At 39.7% G+C, this 26,154-nt stretch overlaps 1 protein-coding gene across 4 annotated transcripts in view; it reads left to right on the top strand.

Moving 5' to 3' along the window:
* The first annotated feature begins 2,393 nt into the window (after window positions 1–2,393).
* Window positions 2,394–26,154, top strand: part of USP6NL (USP6 N-terminal like) — a 112,500-nt gene continuing 88,739 nt past the window's right edge. The window contains exons 1-2 of one of the 4 annotated variants that reach the window (XM_069034750.1): window positions 2,394–2,482; window positions 7,530–7,619. In XM_069034750.1, the coding sequence (XP_068890851.1) occupies window positions 7,616–7,619 (4 nt within the window). In that variant the 5' untranslated portion in view covers window positions 2,394–2,482; window positions 7,530–7,615. Of the gene's footprint in view, window positions 2,483–2,538; window positions 2,558–3,171; window positions 3,192–3,707; window positions 3,824–7,529; window positions 7,620–26,154 lie in introns of those variants that run through there. The other 3 variants (XM_069034770.1, XM_069034776.1, XM_069034761.1) reach the window with 3 other exon arrangements.

The raw sequence follows: 26,154 nt of genomic DNA, 5'->3' as shown, positions 1-26,154 counted from the left end.
TTCACCTTTTGTACAGCTCCAGGGCCTGGAGTTGTTACTCAGAGGCACGTGGCACTAAGTGGGTGTCTTATCCAGCTTGTGGGATGCCACCTCAGAGCTCCTGGTACCCCTTGGAGCTCTCTGCTCCCCACAGGTATCAGGGACTCTCCTCCTCTCACCTGGCTGCAGGTGTCGCCCTGGAGTTGTGTGCAGCTCTTCATGTTCAAGTCATGAAGTTGTCCTGCTGTGTTGTCCCAAAGACTCTAAAAATAACTTTTCTTGTAGAAAGAAGGAACAATTAAATGTTTTCCTTTACTTCCCTTGGCTGGGGCACGGAGGGAATTTGGAGCATAGGGAAAAGGGCCTGTCTGTGACCGTGCTGCTGGGAAGCATTTGGGCAGCCTCTCTCTTGCCTTGGGGAGCACAGAGAGAGTTTGGGATCATCATCCTGTCCTCATTCAGGACTGGGATGTCCCCTACTCCAGGAGGAACAGGGGAGGTTCTCCATTTCCATTCTGCGATGTGAAGCTGTGTTCTGTTCAACTCCATGTCTAAATCCTGCTTGTTTTCCAGGTTCCTGATGTTCTTAGACAACGGCTATGTGTTGGACATTGAGGACAATCTGTTGGCTACGTGAATGATCCCTGTCCCTCCTGGCCTGGAGAGTTTTGGACATAACACCGTCCCTTCTCTTGTGCCTGGGGGCTTGTTCACAGGAAACTGGCGTGGCATTTATCCTCTAAGAGCTTCCTGTGGTAGTCATTCCTCCTCTCAACTCACATACCCATGCAGCTAGGCCACAGGTGGGTTTTCTGTCCCAGCTCCTCATGTCTTCTCCACGCAGGTAAAACCACAGGTTACCTCATGGAATGTCCCCTCTCTCTCGAGCAGGAGCCTGCTCCTAATAGCAGAGACTCTGGTCTGTACCGGATAGGGCATGGAAAATGTCCTCTTTAAGCTCTTCTAAAAGTTTCTGGTGGCCCTCTTTAATTTCCTTTTTTAAATTCCAGAAATCCTCTGTCAGTCTTTCCATGGGTGAGATGTAGGCCCACAATGGGGCGGAGATAGTTTCTTCATGTATCTGGAGTCTGCCAAACCAGAATGCCCACTTTTTTTTCTCCCTTCTTCCATGCCAAAATTCCTAATGACTTGGCACATGACCACATGTTTTGTCTACACTGGACGCTGTCTGGATTATTAGAGAATCACTTGTTATCTGAAAAGATTATCTCCAGCACAGCTAATTCTCTCAGGCACTGGGTACTTTCCTCCATGGTGTTCCACTTGTCTTGGTGCCCTGAAAAGTCTTCCTTGCAAAGGTATCTTTCCCTCATACCTCCAGCCTCCAGAGGCTGAGAGTTCCTGTTCTTTTCCTGATCCTCGGGCCAACATCTGCATCCCAGGACAGGGATCCCAGTTACTTGGTTTCATTACCATCCAGTGCCACACTGTTGACCGCGATAAGTCTTGCCAAATACTCAAGGATTTAAGTGGAAATAATCTTGAAAGAAATAATTAAAATCCCTTCCAAAGGGAGGAATTTGTGGAAATTATATCACTTTCCTAATTAATTTTTTCTTAGTAATTGTTTTAATCAATCAAAAGCAGTGTATTGGTCTTAAGCAGTGTCATTTTCCGCTTTTGCCAGCACGTCACTAAGTTTCTTTTGGCAGACTTATTGTTAGATCATCAAAACTTTACGTATTGCTAAACTAGCCCTGATAACCTTCAATAAACAAAGGAAAGGATCCAAAGAACACCAAGGATCCAAAATTTATGGCCTTCCAAGGACATACTGGAGTAACCAGAAGACACTAGCAAAGACATTACAGTCTGAGCACTGTTGACTCTACTGGGGAAAAACTGATAAAAGGGCTGAAAAATGTGGACTAACTAGCACGAGGGGCAAGAAACCAATAAGTAATAGAATAGTAATTAATGAAGAGAATTATGCAATTTAGAAGCAACAAATGTTAACTTGTTTGCTAAAAATGTGTGAGTGAAAAGTTTTGGAAATGGAGTGCTTGTGGCTGGAGTTATCTGCTATGCACTCTAGCTGGGAATAAAGTAATGCCTGCCCCCCAGTGCTATAAAGTAAAAGTTTGCGAGTTTGATTTCTCCCGATGTTTTTGGTGTCATACTGAGGAGCCCAGAACTGGACACAGGAGAATGGGTGTCCATACCGAGGACCTTGGTAGCTCATGCAGCACAGCCAAAGAGTTTCTCAGCGACACGAGGCGTGTTTTGTGTTTTTCCCCCCTTTTTCCCCACAGGAGCTCGCAGCCCCGGCCAGCCACCTCGTCCCGAGCCCAAGATGGCGGCGGCGATGGGTCAGCCCTGTGGGAGGGGCGGGGACGGGGAGGGTTTCCATAGCGGCGGTGTCACATCGGGGCACTTCCTGGTCGGAGGCCGCCAGTCCCGGGGCAGCGAGTAGGGACGCGCCGCTGGGGAAGGCGGCGGAGGGAGGGAGGAGGCCCCGGGAAGAGGAGGAAGCCGAGCAAAGGTAGGGGCAAGCCGGGACTTTGCTCCGGCCGTTGTGTGGCCCCGGGGTGGCCGGCTGGACCCGTCCATTGCGGGGGTGCGCGGGGGGCCGCGGGTGTGTGTGGAGGTGCCGTGCCGGAGCCTCCATTGAAGCGGGCGGGTGCCTCCGGGCTGCGGGGAGGCGGGCACTACCATCCTCCCCCGGGGGGGGGGGGGGTGCGCACCCCTCGCTGGGCCGGGGAGGTGGAAGTGGCGGGAGCCGGCTCCCGCAGGGTGCTGGGGTGCTTGGATTGTTCCATTCCCAGCGGAGGGGTGCGTGCGTTTTTGGAGGTCCCCTGCTCTTTCTGCTGGGGAGGGGTCGGCGCGTGGGGGGCTGCGGAGGGTGCGGGACGCGGGGGGGCCGAGAGTGCTGGGGGACCCCGGGGGAAGCCCTGTGGAGATGCCCTTGGTCCCATTGTATGGTTGCAGTGAGGTTTGGCGGCGTGAGGGGCCGCAGTCAGAGTGGGGCTGGGGGAGCCTGTGTGTGTGTGTGTGGGCTTGAGGGAGTCACGGCTGTAGGTCGGACACTTGGGGCCTCCTTGGGGCCCCCCTTTTCTGTCCACGTGGGAGGCAGCAGTGCCGCCCTAGTCGGGAGTAGGGAGGATTTCGATGGCTGAACCCTTTAATGTGACTTTTTCGCATCGCTGCTCTCTCTGTACCTGCTCCCGCCTCTGCTTTTGGTAATACTTCAGGTATGTGGTGGGAAGTGCCAGGCTGGCAGCGGTGGGCTGGGGCAGAGGGCATCCTCCAGGCTGTGCTCAGCCCTGGGTCTCCATGGCCCTCTCCCACTTCTCCGTCTCCGCTGGGACTGCCAGCAAAGAGACAGTTATTATCAGGTGTTTCAGGTTCTTTCTGTGGCGTGGATGGCTGCCTGTAGAGAAACACCGAAGCCACTGAACTGCCAGTGAACGAGAGTCAAGTGGTGACTTAAAAGTCACTGTCTCCAAACTCCTTTACCAGTTGTTCACCCGTATATGCTCTAGAATAACTTTCTTTGTGCCGTTTGCTGCTTGGAGGAGGCAGCTGCACTGAAAGCTGGCTGTGAGGGGAGCTGGTTTTCAGCTTTCACTGAATTACAGTGGAGTGAAAACAAATCCACATCTGCCCTGTTCACAACAAATGTATCTTGTGGAGGATCATTTCAGTTAGGATAATTATATTAAATAATTGTTTTCTATGGTTTTCTAGCTTGCTGCGTGCCCTGCAATCTAGAGCTGCTGTGTGACAGTCGAAACTCCAACTCTGCCAGGCGTGTGTGTATTAAACGCAGCGGCCAATCAGCAGTGCCTGAAACTAAAGGCGATTTGCCTCAACGCTTTGTAGTGTAAATATTCCTGCTATGAACAAAGGAGGGTGTGTCGTTGGGCTTGTTTCATTTGTACTTCCATGTGCTTCCTCATCTGTGGCCAGTCAGTGATTCTGTGTAGGTTCTGAAACAGTGGCAATTTCACTTTGTTCTGAATTGTGCATTTGTGCTCTCTCGGGCATTTTGCTGAGCTGGGATGCTCAGAAGCTTGGTGCTATATTAGGGGGTTTTGTTATGTTCTTTTTAATAGCTGTGCTCTGAAGTGACTTAGTTTTGCTCCTTTTATACTTTTGTTGTTTCTGATTATAACTTTAAAGTTAATTCAGCTGAGATGCAGTGTAAAATAAGTAGTTAGTAGAACTGCCTTTTAACCAGCTGTTCCTCTGCCCTCTGATTATACAGCACAGAAACCACCAATTCCAGACTTAGTGTTTTGCCAGCCAGCTATCTGTGCAACTCTAAAACATAGTGCTTCTGAAATCTCTGTTTTCTGTGAGGGGCCATAACGTTTGGTTTAAAGAAGACGGTAAATGACACTAAAATACTGATTTGTGGAAGGCAGGCTGTCTTTAGACTGTTTTGTCTTTGTGTATTTAAGCAGTGCAGTTGCATGCTCCTTCTGTGATTCCTGGTTCTGGGGAACTGAGGGTATAAATTCTTAATGTTAACTCCTTAGCATCTAAGTTAAACAGATACTACAATAACACATACAGAGGCTAGACGTGAGCCTTTAATTGCCAACTTAAAGGAAAATCTTTTCTCTGGGTAGAGTCATACTACATAGAGTTACAATATGCTGTAATTTGCTTGCAATCTGGCTCCTGCTCATTATCCTGAAACAGAGTATTGGGTAAAAAAAGAGACCTGGCACCAGCTATGGAAACAGGTAGTTGAATATATTATGAGCATGTGTGAATTTGAAGTTGCAAAGAGCTTCACTCACTGGAGGTATTCCTTTCAAGTCTCAGCTGAAATGCCAGTAGTTTCACAGCTACTGAAGGTGAAACACCCAAGAGTGAGTAGTTGTGTCAGTAGAGGAAACATGGGATGGAATACAAGGGTTAGCTCTTCAGGAAAAGACAAAGATCAAAGGTATGTGTGGGTGGGTTGGTGGTTGGGTTTTTTTTTTTATTATAGCCTTGTTGATTGCAAGGGAAAGCAGAGAGGGTGTCAGGCACTGTTTTGAATTAAAAGTTTTTCCAAGATGGTGTCTTTCAGAAAGACACTCAACAAGTAATTTACTCTTTCTTTCTGTTTTGTAGTATTTGGTAGTGTTTCTGTACAGGAGAGAACCCTGCAAGCATTGAAATAAACCAGGTTGGCTGAGAAAACAAAGTGGAAACAGTTTGGTTTCTAACACACATCCCTAGGAAAAAGTGTTGGTATTGCAATGCAATAGATCGCAGGGAGTGTCTGATATTTGGTAGTGTTGACTTTCAATACTGCTTGCTATTGCTATAATCAAAATTACAGATGAAAGACAAAACTTTGCGCTTTTTAAAAACGTTATTTACAAGGGAAATGACATAAAACACACACGTAGGGTTATTTCAAAGAACAACGACTGAATTTACCAGAAGTCTGCATTGTTTGGTAAACAGATGCTAGCAATGGCTAAACAAAATATTTGGACACTGAAGGCAATACAGGAGTAGCACTTTATGGCTGGGAGTTGGAGGTCAGGTTGCTGTGGTGCACTGGAACATTCACTTTTCACACGTTTAGGTGGAACAGAGCTTCTCTATCATCCCCATCTCATTTCCTCAGTGTTACGTGACAAGGTTTTTATAAGCGACGAGGGTGCATAATTAAGCTATTATTAGCCTTAAGTGGTTTTCAGAGCTGCTGTTTTGTTTTTTCCTAATGAACAGCCTTTTCCTGTACATAGACTCAAAATGTCATGTAACACGATGTCTCAGAGGTAAAGTATTGTTAGTTCATATTTACAAAACTAAGGTGAGATAATGCCTTTGGAAAATCAAGTTGAATGGGAGACTCTGGTCTTCCAGTTGATTATGCATAAGATTCAAGAAGAATTTGGGCCCAAAGGTAGTGTGAAGCTGTGGTCAAAAGTGCTTTGGACCTGGTTTGAGGTCTCTCTGTTTGATCCAGTTGATATTCTTAACATAATAGGTGTTATTAGCCCAGTAAATAATTAAATGTCATGAAAGTTATATGTACTAATTTTGACACCAGTAATCAAGAGGAAGCTGACAAGGCTGCAGTTCTAATGATATGTTTTAACAGACACTTCATTTTTGATTTGGCTGTGTGTGCTTAAATATTTAATTTAGCAGACGTTCCTGGAAAGTTGACAGGACCTGCAGTTAAACTGTTCTTCTTCACTGATTGTTGCAGCTCATGGCTTTGTGTTCATCTCTGCTCGTTTAGAATGTTTGTGTGTGGATTTTTTTCAGCTATTTTCGTCCTCTACTGTGTCTCTTCCCTGTTTTACTTTTTCAGTACAAAAAAGTTGGTTGTAATTTTCAGTCCACAGCTTTACCAAAGGCTTCCTTTTGGCAGCTGGATTTCTTTTTTTTCGTGGTGTGTGTGGTTTTGATGTTTATGTTTTTTTTTTTAAATTGTTTTAGCAGTTGATAAAGGAATGTTCTTGTGCTGTCCTGTGGTTGTTCCTGTACTACTTTGCCATGTGCTGTAGATCTGTGAATGTTATGTGAAGTAATAATTTAGGAAAAGTTGCATCTCTTCTCATGTCTTTTTGCATTTTGCTTTGCTGTTTTTTAAGCAGGATCAGGAGAGTTGAGACTTGAAATCTGAGTCAGCACAAGATATTATCTGGCTGGATTAGCACAGGTGGTGTGGTTCAGCAGGTTCTAATTGGTTTTGAAAAATGGAAATTTATCACATAATATTCCTTAATTTACAGATAGTCTCTATTTGTGCAGGTATTAGATGAAAACTGGTCAAAGCTTAGTAGATATGTTGGATTTCTTCTTTTCATCTCAGCTGTGAGGTGAAGTTGCTTTTGTTTAACTGTTCTATCAGACTTGTATAAACTTGCTTTTAGCAGCAGGAGGGAGATTATATAATAAATTTTTCAAAATGTACTTGCTGTGCTGTCATTGTTGGAGATTAAGTCCTCTATATTTGTCTTTAGGGAGGGCCAGGCATATTGTTAGTGAATCCATATCTGCCCCGCTTGGGTATCCTTTTTTGAAATCTATGAGGAAGAGATGGAACTGTAGGTTTATAGTTGCTGGAAAGGGTAACTTTTTCAAGTTTTTTTCTGAGGAGGAAGTGTTGGATGTCCATGCCAACCTGTGCTTGTTTAGTAATCTCAATTGCATTTCTTGTGTTTTAAAGAGTGTTTTTCTGCATCCTCTTGCTAGCTGAGATTGTTGAAGGAAAACATTACTTTGGAATTTTCAGGTACTATACCCATATTGTAGTCTTGTACTTACTAAGTTTTTCACTGTTCCCAAGAGATAACAAACATTATTTTTTATTGCACATTTTTTGTGGCACATAAACACACAAGTTTATAATGTGATCGTTAGAAGAAGATGCACATTTTGAGTCAATAAACTGCAAAATATATCCATAAGCAGTAAAGCTCCTCAGTCATAGCAAACACATCTTTGTGTTCCTTCTTTAACAAAGAGGATGAAAAGATAGTAGGAAAGACTGTTTATATGTAAACATACATTCCAGTGATTTGAAGTTGAAAAAATTATTTGTATTTTTATTTTTCTCCCACCTTCAGGACATGTATACCTCTGAGAAACCTTCTCCAACAAAATACCTTGCTTCAAGACCTGTCTTGGATTATATACAAAGAAGTTTCCAGTCATGAGTAAGTAGATCTCTTTCCTTCAGAAGCTCCCCCTGTTGCCCCCCTTAGTTTGCAGTTTAAAAGAACTGTACTTCTGTAGAAGGTTTTGGGAGGTGGTTATTCCTCAAAAACATTCATACTGAGTTTTATGTCTTCAGTCCTGTAAAAATAACTGAATAAAACTGAGATTTGGCAGATGCCATTTGTAATCTGCAAACTTTTGATCGATGTGTGCTCTGTGAGACTTCTCTGTTTGTAGTCTGGTCTCATTTTCAAGAAGATGATTTCTGTAACAAGCTGATGTTTGTTTTATTCAGTATAAATAAAACATGTAACTCTGAGCGGAAAATGCCTTGGGTTTGCTAAGAACTCCAAAATTTGTGACTGCCTAGTGAATTAAAATAACTGGTAAAAATCCAACATAAAATGAATGGACTTCATTTTATAGGAAAAAAATAAATATCTTACTCAAATTCCAGTATAGAGATTTGATCCCAAAGGAATTTTGGCATGTATTGGAATGATCTGAGCCATAGAAAACTGTGACTTAGTATCTGTTATGGTGGAAAAAAAAACAGATGAAAGACACTGGAAGTTTTGGTTTAGGTCGTATCTGATGGGTAAGATAACCTCTTTTTAGTGAGCTCTTTTGAGTATTTGAAGGTCTCATAAGTTTTGCAAATGTGAGACTTCCTAATGCACCTTTTGTCAGCAATGTTACTTGGCCTTGCCTCATGTAGAAATAAGGATAAAACTTCATTTGCACAGGAACTGTATTTGTAATGTAGCTCAACTTCAACACAATTGTACTGAATGTGCTGAAGAAAAAGCATCTTGTTTGTAGGATAATTATATCCTGTGTTAGTAAAATAAGACCATTTGAGTTTCTGGGAGGAAGTGAGTAAAGAAAATTGTTGGTTAAATTTCTTGTCAAACTAAATGAAAAATGATTGTTCTTGACAGCTGGAAATAAAAAAGAATGATGAAGGACATGCTTGCTAAATGCAGCAGAGGAAAAATTACACCAAAAAAAGGACTGAAAGAATTGCTGAACTATAGGGTTCATGCTAGTGTAGACAGAACTATTTTAGTTTTTATAGAGATATGTCTCTACTTTCTTTCATATTGCTGCTCACACTTGTTTACTTTCTGATGTTTAAACCTATTTGCTGTATTGCATAGAGGACAATTTTCCAGGCAGTTATTCAAGTACCAGAATATCCTGATTTGTCAAACACTGTATATGAATCTTCATTTGTTTTACAGAGCTTTTCATGTGATGTCATTACTTTATGTAGAGTCGTAAACATAACAAATAACTGACTCATAGTTGCTGTGTTAGGTGTGACTTCAGGATGCTGCTGTGGTGATGTTGGTTTTACAGGCAGAGCAAAACACGCTTGGTTTTGGTCAGATTTTGAGCTGATTCCAGACTGGAGGGCTCAGCTGTTTATTAGGAAGAATGAAGACCCTTATTCAAATGCAAGACAACGTTTTGGCAGTACTTTTTGTGGTGGTGAGAAATGATGTTCTTCAATGCAGGACGCTGCATTCCTGTGGTAGAGTGGATGCTTAAGCCTGTGCTAAGTGATGGGCTTCAAGGGCACAACACAAAGTGCCACTTAAAAAAAAATGGTTTAGAGAAGATTAGATGTTTTATATTTGGCTGATGTTGAATTTCTTAGTTTATGGTTTACTTGAGAGAAACTTGAACTATAAGCACAGTCCTTAGTTTTATGTACTCTTTTCTAAATAGCTCAGTCGATAAGGTATATATCATGTCTTATGAAGCTGCATTTATTTGCATAGTTCTGTATATGTAAGCTTATCCACAAAATCTGTGGGCACCTGGAATAGCTAGATGTATTAAAAATGGTGGGAGTCTCTAGTATTCCTAACTTGTGCATCACCTAGTATTATTCAAACCAAAAATCTATCTAAAATGAAGTAATCTCAGCCTTCAGAAGGCCAGTAAAAACTCCAGAATGCTGTTATGTGCAGGCTACATTATCAAATCCTACTCATTATTTTCTTGTGATGTTCTTGATGCAATATATATTTCATTGCTCTTTGTGAAGGGCTGTGCTAGATTCTTAAGTCCTAAAATGATTAAAAATCTGTTTTCTAATATCTGTCCTAAATTTATTCACCGGCAGATCATACCTCTTTATTCACTAAGTAATTTTTACCATATAATATTTGTTGTTTACCATATAAAATCAGTTACATAAAACTTATTATTTTATTGATATAGCTTGTAGAATTAAATCTGCTAATATCCTGGTACTTATGAAGCACACAGATGCTTATTTTTAAGCCAATGATCAGTTTTGGTGGGTTTTTTTTTTTGAAAGTGAATGAAAGAACTACTTTTTTGTTTAACTTTTTAAATAGTTACCAGGTGTGTAAGTGCATGGTTTGGACCTTGTTGTGCTGGATTTTCCCCTGTGTTGGGGAAGAGCATTGACAGAATTTCAGAGTTCACTGTTTGTGGTGATAGTTTGTTGTAGGCCAGTACAAAAAATCTGTTAAAACTGAGGCTTTTATTTCTGTGGAATAGCTTTATAAATGTCTGTTTTCATAAATAAGTGTAAGACAGATTTGTATTTGAAATTCTGCTTTTTGATTGTGTGCCTTATAGGACACTGAGGTAATATGCTTAAAGGGTTTGTAATAGTATTAAGTGTAGCTAAGTGAAGTCGATTATTGATTTGTTTTGTATTTAAAGATAACTTTTCAGAGAAATCCTGGTGGATGCAGCCTGCCTAGAATGTCCCACCACAGAAAGAGTTGGTTTAATTTGCATTTTCTCCAGATGTTAACATTTAGTGGCCAGAAAATGTATAGTGTCATGATAAATTCTTAATATTATAAACTCAGCTCTTTATTTTTGGGAATTTTCCTGTGCTTTTCTCATTTGAGGAAAGGTCAGTACAGTGAAATTATTTGAGCTACTGCAGTGAAACTAAATGTTAGTGCACATTATTGCAACAAGCTGCTGACATCTTAATTTTTTTCCCCTTAAATGTATAAGATGCAGTGCCAACTTACAATACGGCATATTTATTTCCTGACTTTGTCTTTCTGCTTTTAGTTTTGTTTCTTACACACAAAAAACTTAATGCTGGCTGCAGTTGGAAGCTCACCTGCTTCTTTGTGCTTCACTCTCATCAATTCAGGTTTGCTTTCTGTTTGACTTGAGTGTAGGAGCTCATTTTGTGTGTTTTGTGAGATGCTGTGCAATGTAATCTTACATTCTGCAAATGGTTGGTGTGGCTTGGTAATGATGGGGGAAGTTTTTGCTTCACCAGTTCAAATCAAGCCCACAATGGTGTGATTAAAGGCTGCTTCTCTTTGATGGTTGGTTACATACCTTGACCTCTCATTACAGCTCTGGCTTTCTAGTTCATGTTCACAGAGGAACCTTATGGCTTTGAGATTTCTAAAAAAATAGATTTTTTTTTTCTTTCCTTCTGTGTTCTTGTAGTGTATGTAAAGAAATACTTTTGGCTGTCGATTTCCCTGTTCATGAACCATGAACTTGGGAATTAGAACAAATGTTAAGGTCAGCCATAACAGATAAAGATGCAGTGCTGTGGTGACTGCCTCAAGGCCAGGTTGGATGGGGCTTGGAGCAACCTGGTTTATTGAAAGGTGTCCCTGTCCATGGCAGGGGGGTGGAACTGGATGATCTTAAGGTCCTTTCCACCCCAAACCATTCTACATATTATTTCTGTGCTTGCAGCTCAGAAAAGTGTTCTGGGCATCTGTAAAGCTTCCTGTGCTAAGGAAAGTCTGTGAGTTAGGGCTGGCTCAGTTTTCCCCCCTCAACCCCGATCTCCCCTCCTGGTGTGTCAGAAGGAATCTGTAGTGAACTGAGGATCAAGTCAAACTGTTCATAAATACTGGGAAATAGACTTTTTGTTTGTTTTACCTGAAGTGTAGGTGGCTGTGCACTTTATGTATTGTGGGTGAAGTGTTGCAAATCATTTTAAAGCTGAATGATTTGGTTTAAGAGGCTTTGTAGTCATCACTTCTTTGCAGTGAGCTGAGATTGAATGAGAGAAAGGAAGAAGTCTAGATTCTGGTTCACCGAAACAACTGCATGCTGGGGAAGGAAAGCTTAGAAGTAAACTAAAATACTTCTATGATATATAATAATGAATAGGTAAAGGGTGTCAGATTGTTACACGCTAAGTTTTTGTTTTATTTTTGAATCATGAACCCTGAAAGCCATTCATAAAATGCAAGTTTGAAGCTACAGTTTGTGAAGTGTTTTCACAATTGTTGTGATTTCACAGCACAATTGTCTTCTAATCTTTATAAATACTGTGACTTGAGAAATAGAGAAGAAGCTATTGTGTCTCCTGGGTTATTTTTCCTGAAACTTGAAATAGTAATTCTCTATGAAAAGCTGAAGCTCTGAATAATAAAGAATTGCAGAATACAGGGGATAAAGAGCCATAATACAGATTTGAAAAAGGTTGCTTTAAAGACTTCTGATATGTTTATAAAAATTTTTAACAGATAAATAATAGTAACCCTCCTGCAACTCAGCTATGTGAAAAAGAAGGAAACCCACAAGACTCTTTAATAGTAAACTACTGTATATTAGTGATCCCCTAAAAATTGCTTCATTGATAATATCGGTATTTATTTAATATTTTCTCTTTTTTTTATTGAAGCTGTCAAGGGAATTTACCACTGTTACTGTAGTGACAGATGAGAATTTGGATCAGTAGTAGTACACTATTAACTTTTTTATAGTGGGATGTTGAAGCATGAAAAATACATGTTGTTGTTTGGCTCTGGAATCTTGTAGTAGAACTTGCCACTCAGTCTTGCTTCACTGTTCCTCCTCTGTGTTTTCTTAACTTTTCAGATCTGTTTTCTTGGGGTACTGCCCCTTTGCTGCTCTATCTCTTCTTTATGTAGTGCAGCTTGCACAGGGTGAGACTGTCAGCAACTGAGCTGGAGATAATATTCTGACTCAAAATACAGATTCAGAGGTCAGAATTAATGGGTTACAGAAACTTGTATGGTCTCGACAAAGAAGTTTTGAATGAAGTCTCATTAGAAAGATCTGGGCTGTAGGAGCCAAGGCTGAACTCAGGGTCTTAAAACTTCATGACCTCTTTAAAATGTTACCCATGCTGGTAATGGGGGCGGTGTCCTTTGCCTGCCTGAATTCCTGCATTCTTCCTTGCTACAGGAGCATTCATGGAGCTGATTGGAATTAGGTGGGGTCCCTAAGCTCTTGCCTAGGTAGCTGCATCCATGGGTGCACTGTTGCCATGCAGGGAGGGCAGTGCAGGGGTGGGGGTGAGTGATCCGTGGGTGAGACTCTGGTAAATGGTGTTTTTCCCTTGCTGGAAGTATGTATGGAACTATAGCTTAAGTTGTTCAGGAATGTAATAATCTTGGGCTTCCTCTATGCTAAGGAAGGAGAGGCATCTCCAGAGGACTAATCAGATCTTGGATGACCCAGTTTCTCACCAATACTGTAATTAAACTGCTCCTCTGAATACACAGGGTGCATGAATAGCAATAAAATATAAACCCAAATACTTTGCACAGAACTGATGCATCACATGGGGGAAATGCAGGCATGTTAGTAGAAACTTACTTGTTATTTTAATATTCACATTTTATTATGTCGGATTTCTTATTTATTCAATTGATGTAATGATGCAGCTTCTCAGACCCTGTGGATTTTTTTTTTTGCTCATAGTACAGCTATTTAAATATATCAGAACACAAATGAAAGGTTTTTGAAATTCATCTGTATTTAAACGGATTTTAAATTAATATTTAAATTTGTTTTCTAATCCTTCCTTTATTTTTGGTCACTTTTTAGGATATTTAGGGCTGGTAAGTTGTTGCCTCCCTTGCACTTAAAATTTATTTTTAGATCAAAGAGGCAGATAAGCAGTTTTTGAATTTTATTCTGTCATGTATTTACTTGAATGAAGTAAGTCTTCAATCTGTATAGTCAGAAGTGAAGCTGCATCTTTGCAGGCGGTTGCATTTACCAAAAATATATTCATCACATCCAGAAGCTGTGTTTGCAGGTTTTAAAGTCAAGTTCAGTAGTGTCCCTTTTTACAGGGCTTTGCTAACAAAGAGGTATTGTATAATATTTACTGTTTAAATTAGTTAATGTATAGTAGAGTTAAATTTGTAAAATTCTTTGCATACGTTTCAGATACATCTACTGAACATTTTTTAAAAGGTGTTATTTTTAAATTTATTTTTCCATAAAGGGAACTTCAAATCTATCTTCTTTCATTTGGGCTTTTTCCTGGCAGGTTGATGTGGCTTCTCTGTATAAGTTAGTGCAACATGACACCTACTTTTAAAGAGATGTAATTTCTGTAGACCAAGATGTTGGCACTGGCCAGAAACTATGGTTAATTTTGAGCTGACAGGAGAACTGTGGCAGGAAAATTGCTATCATTAATGTTGTTGGAATTGCAGTCTTTTTGTATGCACACACAGTTCCCCAAATGTGTCCTTTTTAGGCACTTCACATTTATTCTGTCATGTTTGTACTGGAAATTAAGGTTGGATTGTTTACAAATTATTTACTTTATGATATGCTAGCTGTGTGTGTCCAGAACAAGAAGGATGATAGAAAGATGGTTATGATAATAATTTATGTATATTTAAACATGCATTACATGTTCTGTTTGTGATATATATTTTATGTAATTATTTTCTCTTTATATTAGAAATTATATATCTACATAAAATATATTAAAAATTCTTTTATTTATGTGTTTATAAATAAAAGAGTCATCTTTTAACATTTGTCTGCCTCAGTGTTTTGATTGATGGCCAGTAAGGAGTGCTGAATTATTATGACTAATTGGCATACACAGGAGTACATGCCTTTGGCATGATAATATTCTCCCATTACATAGTTTTTTATTTAAACCTTAGTCTTTGGGCCTCTCTCTGTGCTCCCTTATCTAGAACATTGCACAATGATGCCTTTATCGTGGGTCTTTGGTACTCCTGCAGCAGAAGGAGTGAGTTGCACAAGAACACTGTAACCTTGTTCTCTGGAGTGAGTGTCAAGTATCTGCACTATGTAAGCAATTCATATTTCTGGGATCCTGTTCATCCTCTGATAAGTTGAGGGTGGTATTCAAGTACATTCCAAACGGGGAAGGATGCAGAAATTCCCAACTAAAATAGAGATGAAAAGCAACAGTTATAAATGTAGATGTTTGGGTGGCACCCCCTTCTCTGCATAAGGCACTGTGTAGTCACAGAACAATGTTGCAGTTACTGCAGGAGGACTTACAGAGGCTGCAGCTTTAAGCTCCCTAATGGTGGTGTTATTTCCTGTTGAATCAAAGAATTCACAAAACAGCTGAATCAGAGGAAGGATTAGAAATGGACTAAAAGAAGAACTTTCCCAACAGCAGTGTTAGGTGAGGTGTTCACAGGACTTTCCTTGCCTGTCGTGAGTAATGTTGATTCTCACTTTCCATACAAATGATTGAATAATATGCACCACTGCATAGGAAAAGGGAAGCACTGCTGCTCATTGGTGTAACTATTGCAGATAAGAAAAATAATTGAGCTGTAGTCTCATTTTATGTTGTTATTCATGTTCATATTCAAGAAACAAAACATCTGATTTAGAAGATGTGTGGTTATTTTAAGCTAAATTGACTGGGTTTCTAGAAAAACTATTCTGACATGCTTTACCCAACTTCTGATAGGAAACAACTTCTTTGTTTTGTAACACAGTTGGAAAATATTTGGGGTTGTTGCCAGAAGTGGGGTTATGCAAATAATGTCAGCAAGATTATTGGCTCCATATTTGTTTAAGTTTATGATCTTTTCTTTACTTAAACTATCCAGCCTGTTATCCTTTCACTGTTTACAAGGATGCTTGCAGATGTTTGTGGTAACAAAGCAGCTGCACTTAGGTGATACCCTATCAATCAGCTGATTTCAAGGCTTGTGTTAGCTCTCATTGCAAAGGACCCTCTCCCTTATAATTAAGATACTTTAATTCCTAAAATTATGTGGGAGGCTGGCAAGATAGCACTGGAATTTTTTCAAGGCTATTGGTAAACCTGGATGTATCCTGCTCAAAATTTCAGAAGCAAGCACAAAGCTGTGTAGAACTCCCAAGTTCTTCTGGTTTGGGAATTTGGTGTGATGTGTTGTTTTCTTTATTTTTCTTCTCTTCCTTTGTTTCCCAGTTTTATTTTGTGTAAAATAATGGTCTCCAGGACGGAAGGAATACCAACACGCTGTAGAGCCTCAGTGCTTTTGGCCAGGGCAGTCATTAATCTAACAGATCACTAATGTAAAAGGGCACTTTGTTTTAATAAAGCACTTTGGTTTGCCACAGGAGAGGATTCTTGAATGTGGTCTTTCTGTTTTAGCCTTGAAAAGCTCTTTGAAAACCTGCCTAATTCTGTGGTGGAGTGCTGAAAGCCTTACTCAGAGCTCTTTTGAGCACAAGTCAGACTTGCCAGAACTTTTCGGGACATAGGGAAGTAAGTCTCTCACCAGAATGTTCTGTTGCGTTCAACATAAAGCTTTTTCCTTCTCTCTCTTTTTTTTTTTTAGTAGACTTTTGTACAGCATTATACGAGGAGTTTTATTTTGTGATGCTACTGTGTCCAAGTTGTACCAATAGTACAATGGCATAACCTTCCTTCCCTGCACTCCCCCACATTTAGGTTTGGAGGTGACACTTGGGGACTGCAGCTCTGAGTTCTTGAAATGATGCTGTGCTACAGCTATGCTTGTGTTCAGGCTGTTTGACAGACCCTGCTTGCCTTGTGAGCTTCAGAGCAGTTACAGTTCATATTATTTTATATCTGGTTGCAAAATAGATGAGCTTTTGGCTTCCTTTCCTCCCCAGTTGCAGCAAGTTACTGTAAGAATGTTTGAAGGATGTCAGGGTTGGTCTTGGAGGACAGGAGAAAAGAAATTTGGTCTATTGCTTGATGTAAAAAGATGAGGCACAAATTGAAAAGTGACAATTCTGCTTTTTATTTCCTCTTCACTTCCTCCCCTGTGCCGACCCCCCCTTTTCTATGTCAGAAGCAGTGACAAAAATATTTGTAGGTATTGCTTTAAGTATGTGGTAGGAAAGTTTTCTTTTTAGAGCAAAGGCTAATGAGTCACTTTTAGTGACATTTCAATATTTATTTATTCCTCATGCATTAACACAAACTGAAAGAAATAATATTTATGTGAAACTCACTATAAGGCTCTTGAGTGGGTTTTTTCCCCTCTTCTTAATGCAATCAATCATTAAGTTGAACATCCATTTAGGAGAACTAACACAATCTGTGTTTTTGTTTTAACACCGTACATTCAGTGGACTTACAGGATGATTTAGCAAGGCCAGGTTACCTGGGTGTCATTGTGTGACACTTAACTGGTCAAGTTCAAGGATAAATCCACTGCAAGAGGGGATGATGGCACTACTTCTGTTCCTTTAGCATTGGTGTAGTGCCAGTGGGAGTTAAAATGCTGGGCTGCAGTGCCTGAATGTAATACTGGGTAGAGTGAGGCCCCTTCTTCTCTGGACCATGGCAGTTGTTGGCTGAAACTTTGCATGATTTTAAATTCTCTACAGCTACAGAGAACATAGAGAACAGGAAATACACTACAGTTTTCCATCTGCCAAAACTGGTACAATGTTCATAGGTTCCTCTGTTCTTTTCATGGAAAAAGTAAGTAAGGCATTCTTCATTTGGATAAAGTGATTGTCTTAAAAGTGAAGCTGACAAAAGAAGTCTCAGATGCCCAGGTGTTTCCACCATTTTTTCATTGATGAGGAAATAGGAGAACTCTTCAATAGTGGAAACGTGTATGTTTTTATGGGAAATAGGATTGCATATGAAGGAAGTGGGACCTGCTTGTTACATATTTGCACTAAATAAATCCAGTTTAAGAACAGAGGCAAAACAGAGATAAAGGTGGCCACAACCAGCCACTTAGTCAGAAAACATCTCAAATACAGCTCTAGCATTAACCTTAAGTAGTCACAGTTAACATGATTGTCGTATTCAAGCGCTAAGCTTGAATTTTTAAAATACGTTATTTAAAATCTGCTTTGAAAGACTGCATTTTCTGAGTGAATGTAGAAGGAGAGCAGGAGGCAGAAGTCTGATGGTGTTTCCCATTAGAACACAACTGCACGAAGCAAACAGACCCAGGTACACTTCCTTTTAAAGGAGGGTGGGTCCCTTCTGCTCTGTGTGACCTTTGGGTTAATGTCTGTTGGCTACTTTCAAAATGTTGAATTTGTTCTTCCTTTGAATGTGTCTCTTCATAATAGTTTTTTCATCACTAAGGTAGGCTGCATTTGTGGGATTAGATGCTACCTTAGTGTTAGATTAGCCTATTACAGAGTATTCAAGAACTTGTTTTAAAAGTGTTGATTTTTCTTGCAGAGACAGAAAGCCACACCATGTACTATTTGCTGCACAAACTATGCCTGCAAATACATGGGCTTAGTAAAAGTAGCGTGTATTTTGCAGTGGAGTAATAAGGTTTGATGTTCTTCCTGGTGCCTCTGTACAGCTGCATTTTATTACTTGGATTAAATATCAGTAGAAGTATACATGCAGTGAAGGATTTAATCACACTAACAAATAGCAGTGCATAGAATTTTCTAGTTTTTCTTTGCCTCAGGGAGGTACAAGATTATTAGTCCCATTTATATTCTCTTCAAAAGGAAGCCAAGTAAGGGTTTAAATTAAAAGCAAAGTTTTTATTTTTCTTCTTTCTTTGAATTGAACACACATTCACTTTTATCAGTCTTTGCCTGATTAATGAATGTACTTTGACTTCAGTATTAGCACATGTAGGATAGTAATAGTTTTGATTTTTGTTTAATATTGCAAAACTGAAAAAAAGTCTTTAATGACTAGTGTGGCTTCTTTCTGTGTGCCTAGGTTTGACAGAACATTTAATAATATCCTTTAGCTTAAGATAAATTAGTTGATTAGCACTACAGCCATGACCCAAATCCAGGCAGTGTAAAATTGCTGCATATTCTGTTTGAAATGCTGCAAGTGCAGGAAATCCTGCATATTATTGAGGAATATATATTTAAAATAGTTTTTGTTATTGTAATTGCAACTTCATTAATGTCTGACTTCTTTTTGAGACTTCTAGTATGGAACTTTTTTTTTGCAGAAAAATCTTCATTTGCACCTAAAACTGTATGAAAACTTGTCATCTAATATGAGGAAGACTGAGAAATTCTCTGGGGTGTGTGCATTCACTGAGATGAGATCTTGTACTACCATCCTCTTTCTTCCTCCTGTTTAAAAAAAACCCCACCAAACCTTATTTTATCAATTATTTGAAATGGACTACTTAGCTACAACCTTTTTGGGGGGGAGGGCGGGGCTGCTGTGGTGGAATTCCATATGCTTTGTTGGTGCTTTCTTGACCAGTTCATGAGCCTTAAGTGACCATTTGGCCTTTGAAGGGCATGGTGTGAGGGGGAGGAGAAAGCAATGGAACTAATTTGAAGATTCATAATAAGAATCTGTGATTCTATTCTTACTCATTTTCGTAACACTTTGTAGCTTGCTTAACACAATCCTAATCACATAGACCCAAAAGACATGAGTCTGTCCCCCTGTATGTAAGGAATTCTGCACTGCAGCCTGAGCTACTCCTTTTGCCACATCTCTATGGGTTAAATATCTAAGAGCTTCTGGAACCCTTTGAACTGTTGCTAAGCTGTGTAGTTTAGATGCACTTGTGTGTCTAAATCTGGTGGTACAGTTCTACAGAAAATAGGTGAGCAAAGACAAAGCAGTACCCTTACTTTTCTCATGGAGGTGACAGGTATAAAACACATTTATTGGGAAGAAAAAACCAAATTGTACATCTATACATGCTTTTTTCCTTTTAGTAGATTTTTTTTGGGGGGAGAGTGCATCAAGACCCATGTGAACACAAATTTCTGATACTGATCTCCATTAGTGTCTGGTGTCTGTTATCAGGGTGATAAAAGTGATCTACATGGGCATTGTGGCTCTCTGGGAAACTTGCTGTCTATCTTGTTATAGTCTAGATCTGCTTGCAGAATGTGTTGTAGCAAGAGCTGGGGGGATGAAAACTGATGCAAGAAGGGCAACAGTGAGAGCAACTGAGCAGGGATGGCATTGTGCAATGTGTAGTTTTCCTTCACTGTGTGCAGTAAGGTCTGTAGAATGTGGCCCTGTGTTTTTCTGTCTTCTCTATTTCCCAGTTACAGAATTTGTTTTTCTATTTTGGGTTTATAGGGTTTTTTTTCCTGGAATAGGTAGAATTAATTTCATTGACCATTTATTGAAGTTTTCCATCATCTGAATTTAATGAACAGCTTTCTTGTATGTTTAAAGTGTAAAGAAAAACAGACTTCATATTGCCAAAATATAACTTTACTTTTCCAGCCTTTAGATCAAGCTACTTTCTGCTCCCAAGAAGATGCCTTCTAAATAAGGCTCATAGATCTGCATCAGTTTCTTTTAAAAACTGCAGCCATAGTTTCATGCTTTAAAATTGGTAGCAAACCTGCTAGAAATGAAGAAAAAAATATTCCTAAGTGGATGCAAGTTCTGTTGGATTAAACAGTTACTGACTCTGAAGGACCATTGAGAAGACTGTGAGGATGTTTATCTATTTTTATGGATGCTTTGCAAAATGCATAGCCAAAAGCAGTTATTTTTGAAAAATGAGCCCCTGAACAATAAATTGAGTTGTATCACTGGTGCAAACATTTTTACAAGAGAGGCTATCACAATTTCACATAGGAATTGTTGAGAGTTGTTGAGAATTGTTAGATTTTCTTTTTTTTTTTTTTGCCTCTTTCATGCTTCAATGAATGATCTGTAGAAAATAATGAAGATTAAGAATTTAAAGTTTCAGAGATTTATGGGGACAGTAAGTTATTGATCTGGAACTCTAGAATTCTCTTCCAACCACAATAGATTATTTAAAACTTAATGAAAACTGTAGGCTTCAGTTCAGAGATTGGAAAATTAATTCAAAATATTAGTGAGAAACAATGGATAACCTACTTTATAGCAGCTGTAGTAATAATTTGTATTATGATATATTGCCTGTCTTAGAGCTCAATACCTAATTGTTTTGAGAAAATAATTTGAAGACCTGTTGTGACAGGAAAAGTCAGAGAGGAGTATCATAAAAAAAAATGTTTCTGTGGATAGTTAAGGTATTTGCCTTAGCTACTGGACAGACTTTATCTGAATTTATTGTTTTTGCAAAAAATAAGCTGGTTTTTTGTAAGGGACTATGCAAATGCTCGTATAATATACTCTTCTTTCTATTTGATATTTAAAGAATCTTTTCCCAGCTAATATGCTTGACGTGTATTTCCTTAATCCTTTTGTCTATTCTTGAAAACTTTTGTCCTGCATGTGAGATAGTTGATCCCGATGGGAAAATCATCTTCATTTTCTGAGCCCCTTTGCTAAGATGGGAGGGACGATGAAGCAGTTGTGCCATGTGTGATTTCTGAAACTGCAGCTTTTAAAGCAAACATTCCAATGAGTCATTAAGAGCAGCTGCCCTCACTTTGGATGGCACTGGAGTTTTTACAGCCCCTGTTACAGACAGCCCTGCTGGGACAGCCCTGCTGACTCCTACTGTGCTGGAACACCTTCCTGGTGTTACAGCCTAGAAAGGAGGGTCCAAAGTGCAAATGCACCCTGCTCTTTCGTAAATCCTTTTCTTCTTCCTCTAATGTCTTTGTTCTATCGCAGAACTGGAGACACCAGAAGAAGTGTTTTGTGTATTTATTTGCTTTCTGGAGGACTTACGGCTTGATCCTGCTCCCGTTGAAACATTAGTGACAGAACTGCCCTGGGCTGGGACCTTCCTGGTCATTTTGTTGTGGGCTCTCCATTCCCTGGGGTGTCAGGCCTGAAAGCTTGGCATCTTAACCACGTGTGGAGTCTAGCAGATAGGGAAAAGGACATAGTTCTGGCTATGGGGAACATAGGGTAGGGTAATGAAGCCAGACCTGCACAGGTTTCTGCAGAGATGTGGGCAATAATCTGTGCAGAATTCTGGACAGTTCAGGTTGGTATGAGATGGAAAAAGAACAGTGACAGTAACTTTATATTTCAGCTCAAATGTGTGCAAGGCTATTGTTCCTATGAATGAAAGCCCTCAAGCCATTGCAGTGGGTTGGGTTTTTTTCTGTTAGTAGCTTGTAAATCTTTCTGTAAATGAGGACACAACAAGCAGGCGCTTTTTGGGGTAGCTGCAGTGCTGCCTGGGAAAACCCCGAGGGTTCTTGATGGTTTTTTAATAGCCTAGACAGAATGCTGTGAATATATAAACATTACAGATTAGAAGAAGAGAGTAAAAGAGAAAATATTAAGTCTTCCTCAGACTTAAATTCTGATCTTCCCCACCCCCTGTCAAATACCTTTGACAAATACCCACTGAGCCATCCTTCTGCAGCATCATTTGTGCTGTAAATGTGTTATCTCCTGGCAATATGCTTCATGAAAAAGAACTGCTTCCAAAGATCAGTTAATTATAATTATGTTAACGGAAGCATTTTTATTCTGAATTATGATAGCTGACTAACCAGGATGCAGGTCATTTTTTTTATTATGCTTAGGAGAGATCAAGGGCTGTACACAGTGATCCATCCCATCCTGTTAACCGCTCCTTCCAATACCAGTGTATTTCATCAGGTTGATAACATGTGCATAATTTCTGTACTCCCTACAATTTTGAAGTCAAGGAAGAAAAGCAAAATCCAAGAACATCATCAAGCACATATTGCTTAGCAAGCTTGCTGTTGAAGAGGAAAAATGCTTGGCAGAGATCCATGTTGTATGCATTGAATATGTAGCATTACTTTTTTTTCCTCAAACAGAATCTTCTCAAATTGTTACACTAATTTTATGACATGGTTTCTTTGTGGTTCACCTTGTGTATCTGTGTCAGAATTGCAGTGAACTTCCATCTGGTGTACCCTTGCCCACAGTGGGTGTTTTGTCAGGATGTGTGGTCTGAGAGGTGGCAGTTGCAGTGACAGATTGTATGGAAGTATCAGTTGGTTAGTATCAGTCAAAGATAAGAGTGAACTATAACCAAGTTCTGACTCATGAATAACATATGAAATTACACAATTTAACTAGTTAGTGTGTTTTATTTCTAGAAGTCTTTTTGGTATTGCCTCTATCCTAAAGCACCTTTAGTGTTACTGTCTGGCTGTATGAATTGATTTGAAGAAAGACAAATAGCAGCCACCAAGCTTATTGTGTAATTCTTCAAGGTTTCAGTGATTTGTTGAAATTTCTTGTTTATCATGCCTGCTTCAGACTTGCACCATTTTCTTTACATTCCACATGGAATGTTGTTTACATTTTCCTGAATTAATTTTAAGGCTTTACCTGTTTTTTCAGTTTTTTCTACATGCCAATTGTCACAACAAAGAAGAGAGGGGAAACTACTGTGCATACCAACTTCGGAAACTGTTTCATGTTGAGGAAGGCAGGTGTGGGTGAAAATGACTTCCCATCTTGAAGTTCTTCTGTGTCTCTCTTTAAAAGAGAGGACAGGGACCTGTACCAGCAGGATAAGGGATAGTTGGGAAGAAAAAGGAATGACTTCCTTTTTGCAGTTGGGAATAGGTACTGAAGTGCTTAATTTCTTAATTTTAAAATAATTTTTGACAAAAGTAAGTACAAGTCATGCCTTCTAGTCCTTTCTTCTTTGCTGCCTCTGCTCAACTGTTAATCTTCGTCAGTCCACCATCCTCGCTTTGTTCCAGCACTTGAGAACGCTGCTGTAGAAATGAGATAATCAAGTTCATTTAAAAATCTGTTGTAGGATCTGTAAGGTGTATTCTTGCTTTGGAAGACCAAGTGGATGTCGTTACTGAATATTTTATTCAACCTTGCTCTCTTTTTTTTTCCTTCCTTTTTCCTCCTGTCCATAATATGTTTATATAAGGACTGTTGAAAGTTTAGTAGTTCTGTAGTAGTTGTGTTTTGTTCACCATGATTTTAGAAGGCAGTTTTTTAGAGAAAATTTGCAATGTAGTATAGTTGCAAGTAATGATACTCCTTTAGTTTTATATCTCTGACTTGAAAGTTGTTTGATTACCCAACTAAATAAAGAACAAACACATCATGGTAAGATAATCAAGGAAAAAGTTCTTCCAACAGCAGTTTTGAGCATTGGATTATTAAACAACGGACCTCCAGGTAAACCTTACTGCACAACCCTGCATTTTACATCTTATTTAAATGTTCTGAAATTATAGTTGTTCTGGAAGGGGCTGCCTGTAGTAATCTTCTCCAAACCTCTCTAGGTATAAAGTCGTTGGTCTTAAATCTGGAATTTAACTTTAGGTCCAGGAGTTAGAAATTATTCTTAATATAGAAAAGTTGAGGATTCTGTCTGTAGCATTTTGAAGAATCCTTTTTCGGGGAGGGGTAAGTCATAGTTGCACAGTGTGTCTACAAGCTTCCTCTTGGGTGGACACTTGAATGTTTGCAGAGTGGGAGAAGAAATCGGACAGCTTGGCAGGGAGAAGAATTTTACTTGTCTTTGTTTTGCCTAACCAAATATGATAGAACTTTGGGTTGCTCTTCCTTCTGGCAGAGATTAATGGGCAGGCTGCAAATGAGACTGACACAGCAGACATAGTTTGTCTTTCCTGTGCTCTGTGTGAGTCAAGAGACTGACATGGACGTGGATAAATACGCCAGTTAATCTTAAAATCTGAAATGCTCGTGATGAGCAGCTGGAAATGGAAGAATGGAAAGAGATGACCTCTTCCCCCCCTCCCAATCTAACACTTAAGCAATGGGAACAGAAGGTCTAAAGGCCGGAACATGTGGCCTGTGGTTTGTTTTAATGTTATGGTTTTCAGAACATGTATTTGGCTTCCTAAATTGATCTTGTGTGTGCAAGGCCTCGCAGTGCTGCGTAGGAATTTGGTTTTCTGAAGTGTTCACTGAGCCTCTTCAGGCCTGACAGTTATTTAAAGTGATCACATAAAACATGATTCCTCATGATTTTTTTGGGGGGGGTTAGCTCTGCAGAGGCTTTGACAAAAGGCACTTCTGAAGGGCCTTTGTACATTTTCCAAATGGCATTAAAAATTTTGCAGGGCACTTACAGCAGTCTGTCTGCCTAAAATTACCTGACAGAAGTAATGACAATACCTTTGCTGAAATAGTTCTCTGGGCCTCTGGTGGTGGGTGAGAGAATGCCTGAAATACTCCCAGGATTTCCGGCGTGCCTCCCAGTGTGTGAGAATTCCTGTCACGTACAAGGGTGTCAGAGGTTTCTGTTCGAGGGGGGGGAAAAGGAACCCAGTGACTGTCTTTAGCAGGAGCTTGCTTGTGCCTGATGGAGTTTTTGCAGGGTGGGTTTAATTTTAGTTCTGTCGGTGGGTCTGACGCTGGCTCTGCGCTGCACCGGCATCTTTCTTTAAGCATTATGTGAAATTTCATGAATTGAGACCGACTTGAAAAGAGGATGCAGCCACACTTCTCAGTTACTGAGCCTAGGGGAGCATGCTGCATCTGTCGGCAGTCGTTTCAAGGGGGATTTTTTTTCTTTAGCTACTTTGTGAACATTTCCTTTAAACTTTATTTAGAGAAATCGGTATGCGTTCTCTGCAGTAAATAACTCTAAAATGTTCTGTAGAAATACATTTAGGACTGCTTGTGTTTTTTTGCCTCCTTGTGCTGAAGTCACTTTAAATCCATCACCTCAGCCTGTAGAGTCATCAGGCAGAAATCTTCCTGTGAAGGTAGATGAGTTCTTCCTGCAGCAGTTTTGCTTGAGCATACTGAAGACAGCAATGTAATAAGGTGTAGTAATGAAACCTGTTGGAATTTTAGAGGAGCACCTTGTTCCTTTGATCTTGCTAACGAGCAATGATTCAAGTGCTACAGATTGTAAAGGATCTGGTGTCGCCAGCAAGACGGAGAACAGATGCTGCCAGGAAAGGTAAGAGCAGCTCTGGGATATATTCAGTGTTCTCAGTAACTTGCTGTGAATCAGAAATATTTTGGAGTTTGGTTGTACTTAAATTGCATACTTGATACTTAAAAATGTTCTTTGTTGTAGCATGTACAGCTGCCATAATTTGGAGTAGAACTATATTAAGCCTAATTATTATCGTTTTTGCAACTGCAGCTTTCCCAAAGAGAATCCCAGTGACGTTTATTATGGTGATAACTGAGTTTGTTGGCATCTGTAACTGTTACTGTTGTACTAAAGATTTCCTCTTTTTTTGTTTTTGTGGTAGAAACATTTTTGTTGTCAGGAGAGCTCAGGTTGGGAAAGTAGCAGCTGTGTTCTGTGTAATCACATCAAAATAGTTTTTAGAGTCTTAATGCTCTAAATGAGAATAAGAGCAAAAATAGGCTTGTGGAAATAAAGAGACTGGAAGTACACAGCTGCACTGCTGGTTAGGTTTTATAATTAGATTATATCTAGATTACAACTAACTTCAAAATCCAAAATGCCTCTTGCAAGTTTACAAAAAAACGGCTTGAGATAATCAATG

This window comes from Aphelocoma coerulescens, chromosome 1A (genome assembly GCF_041296385.1).
Source record: "Aphelocoma coerulescens isolate FSJ_1873_10779 chromosome 1A, UR_Acoe_1.0, whole genome shotgun sequence".
In the NCBI taxonomy this organism is placed as follows: Eukaryota; Metazoa; Chordata; class Aves; order Passeriformes; family Corvidae; genus Aphelocoma; species Aphelocoma coerulescens.
The sequence above is the reverse complement of the archived record's forward strand: the minus strand, read 5'-3'. Positions and strand labels throughout refer to the sequence as shown.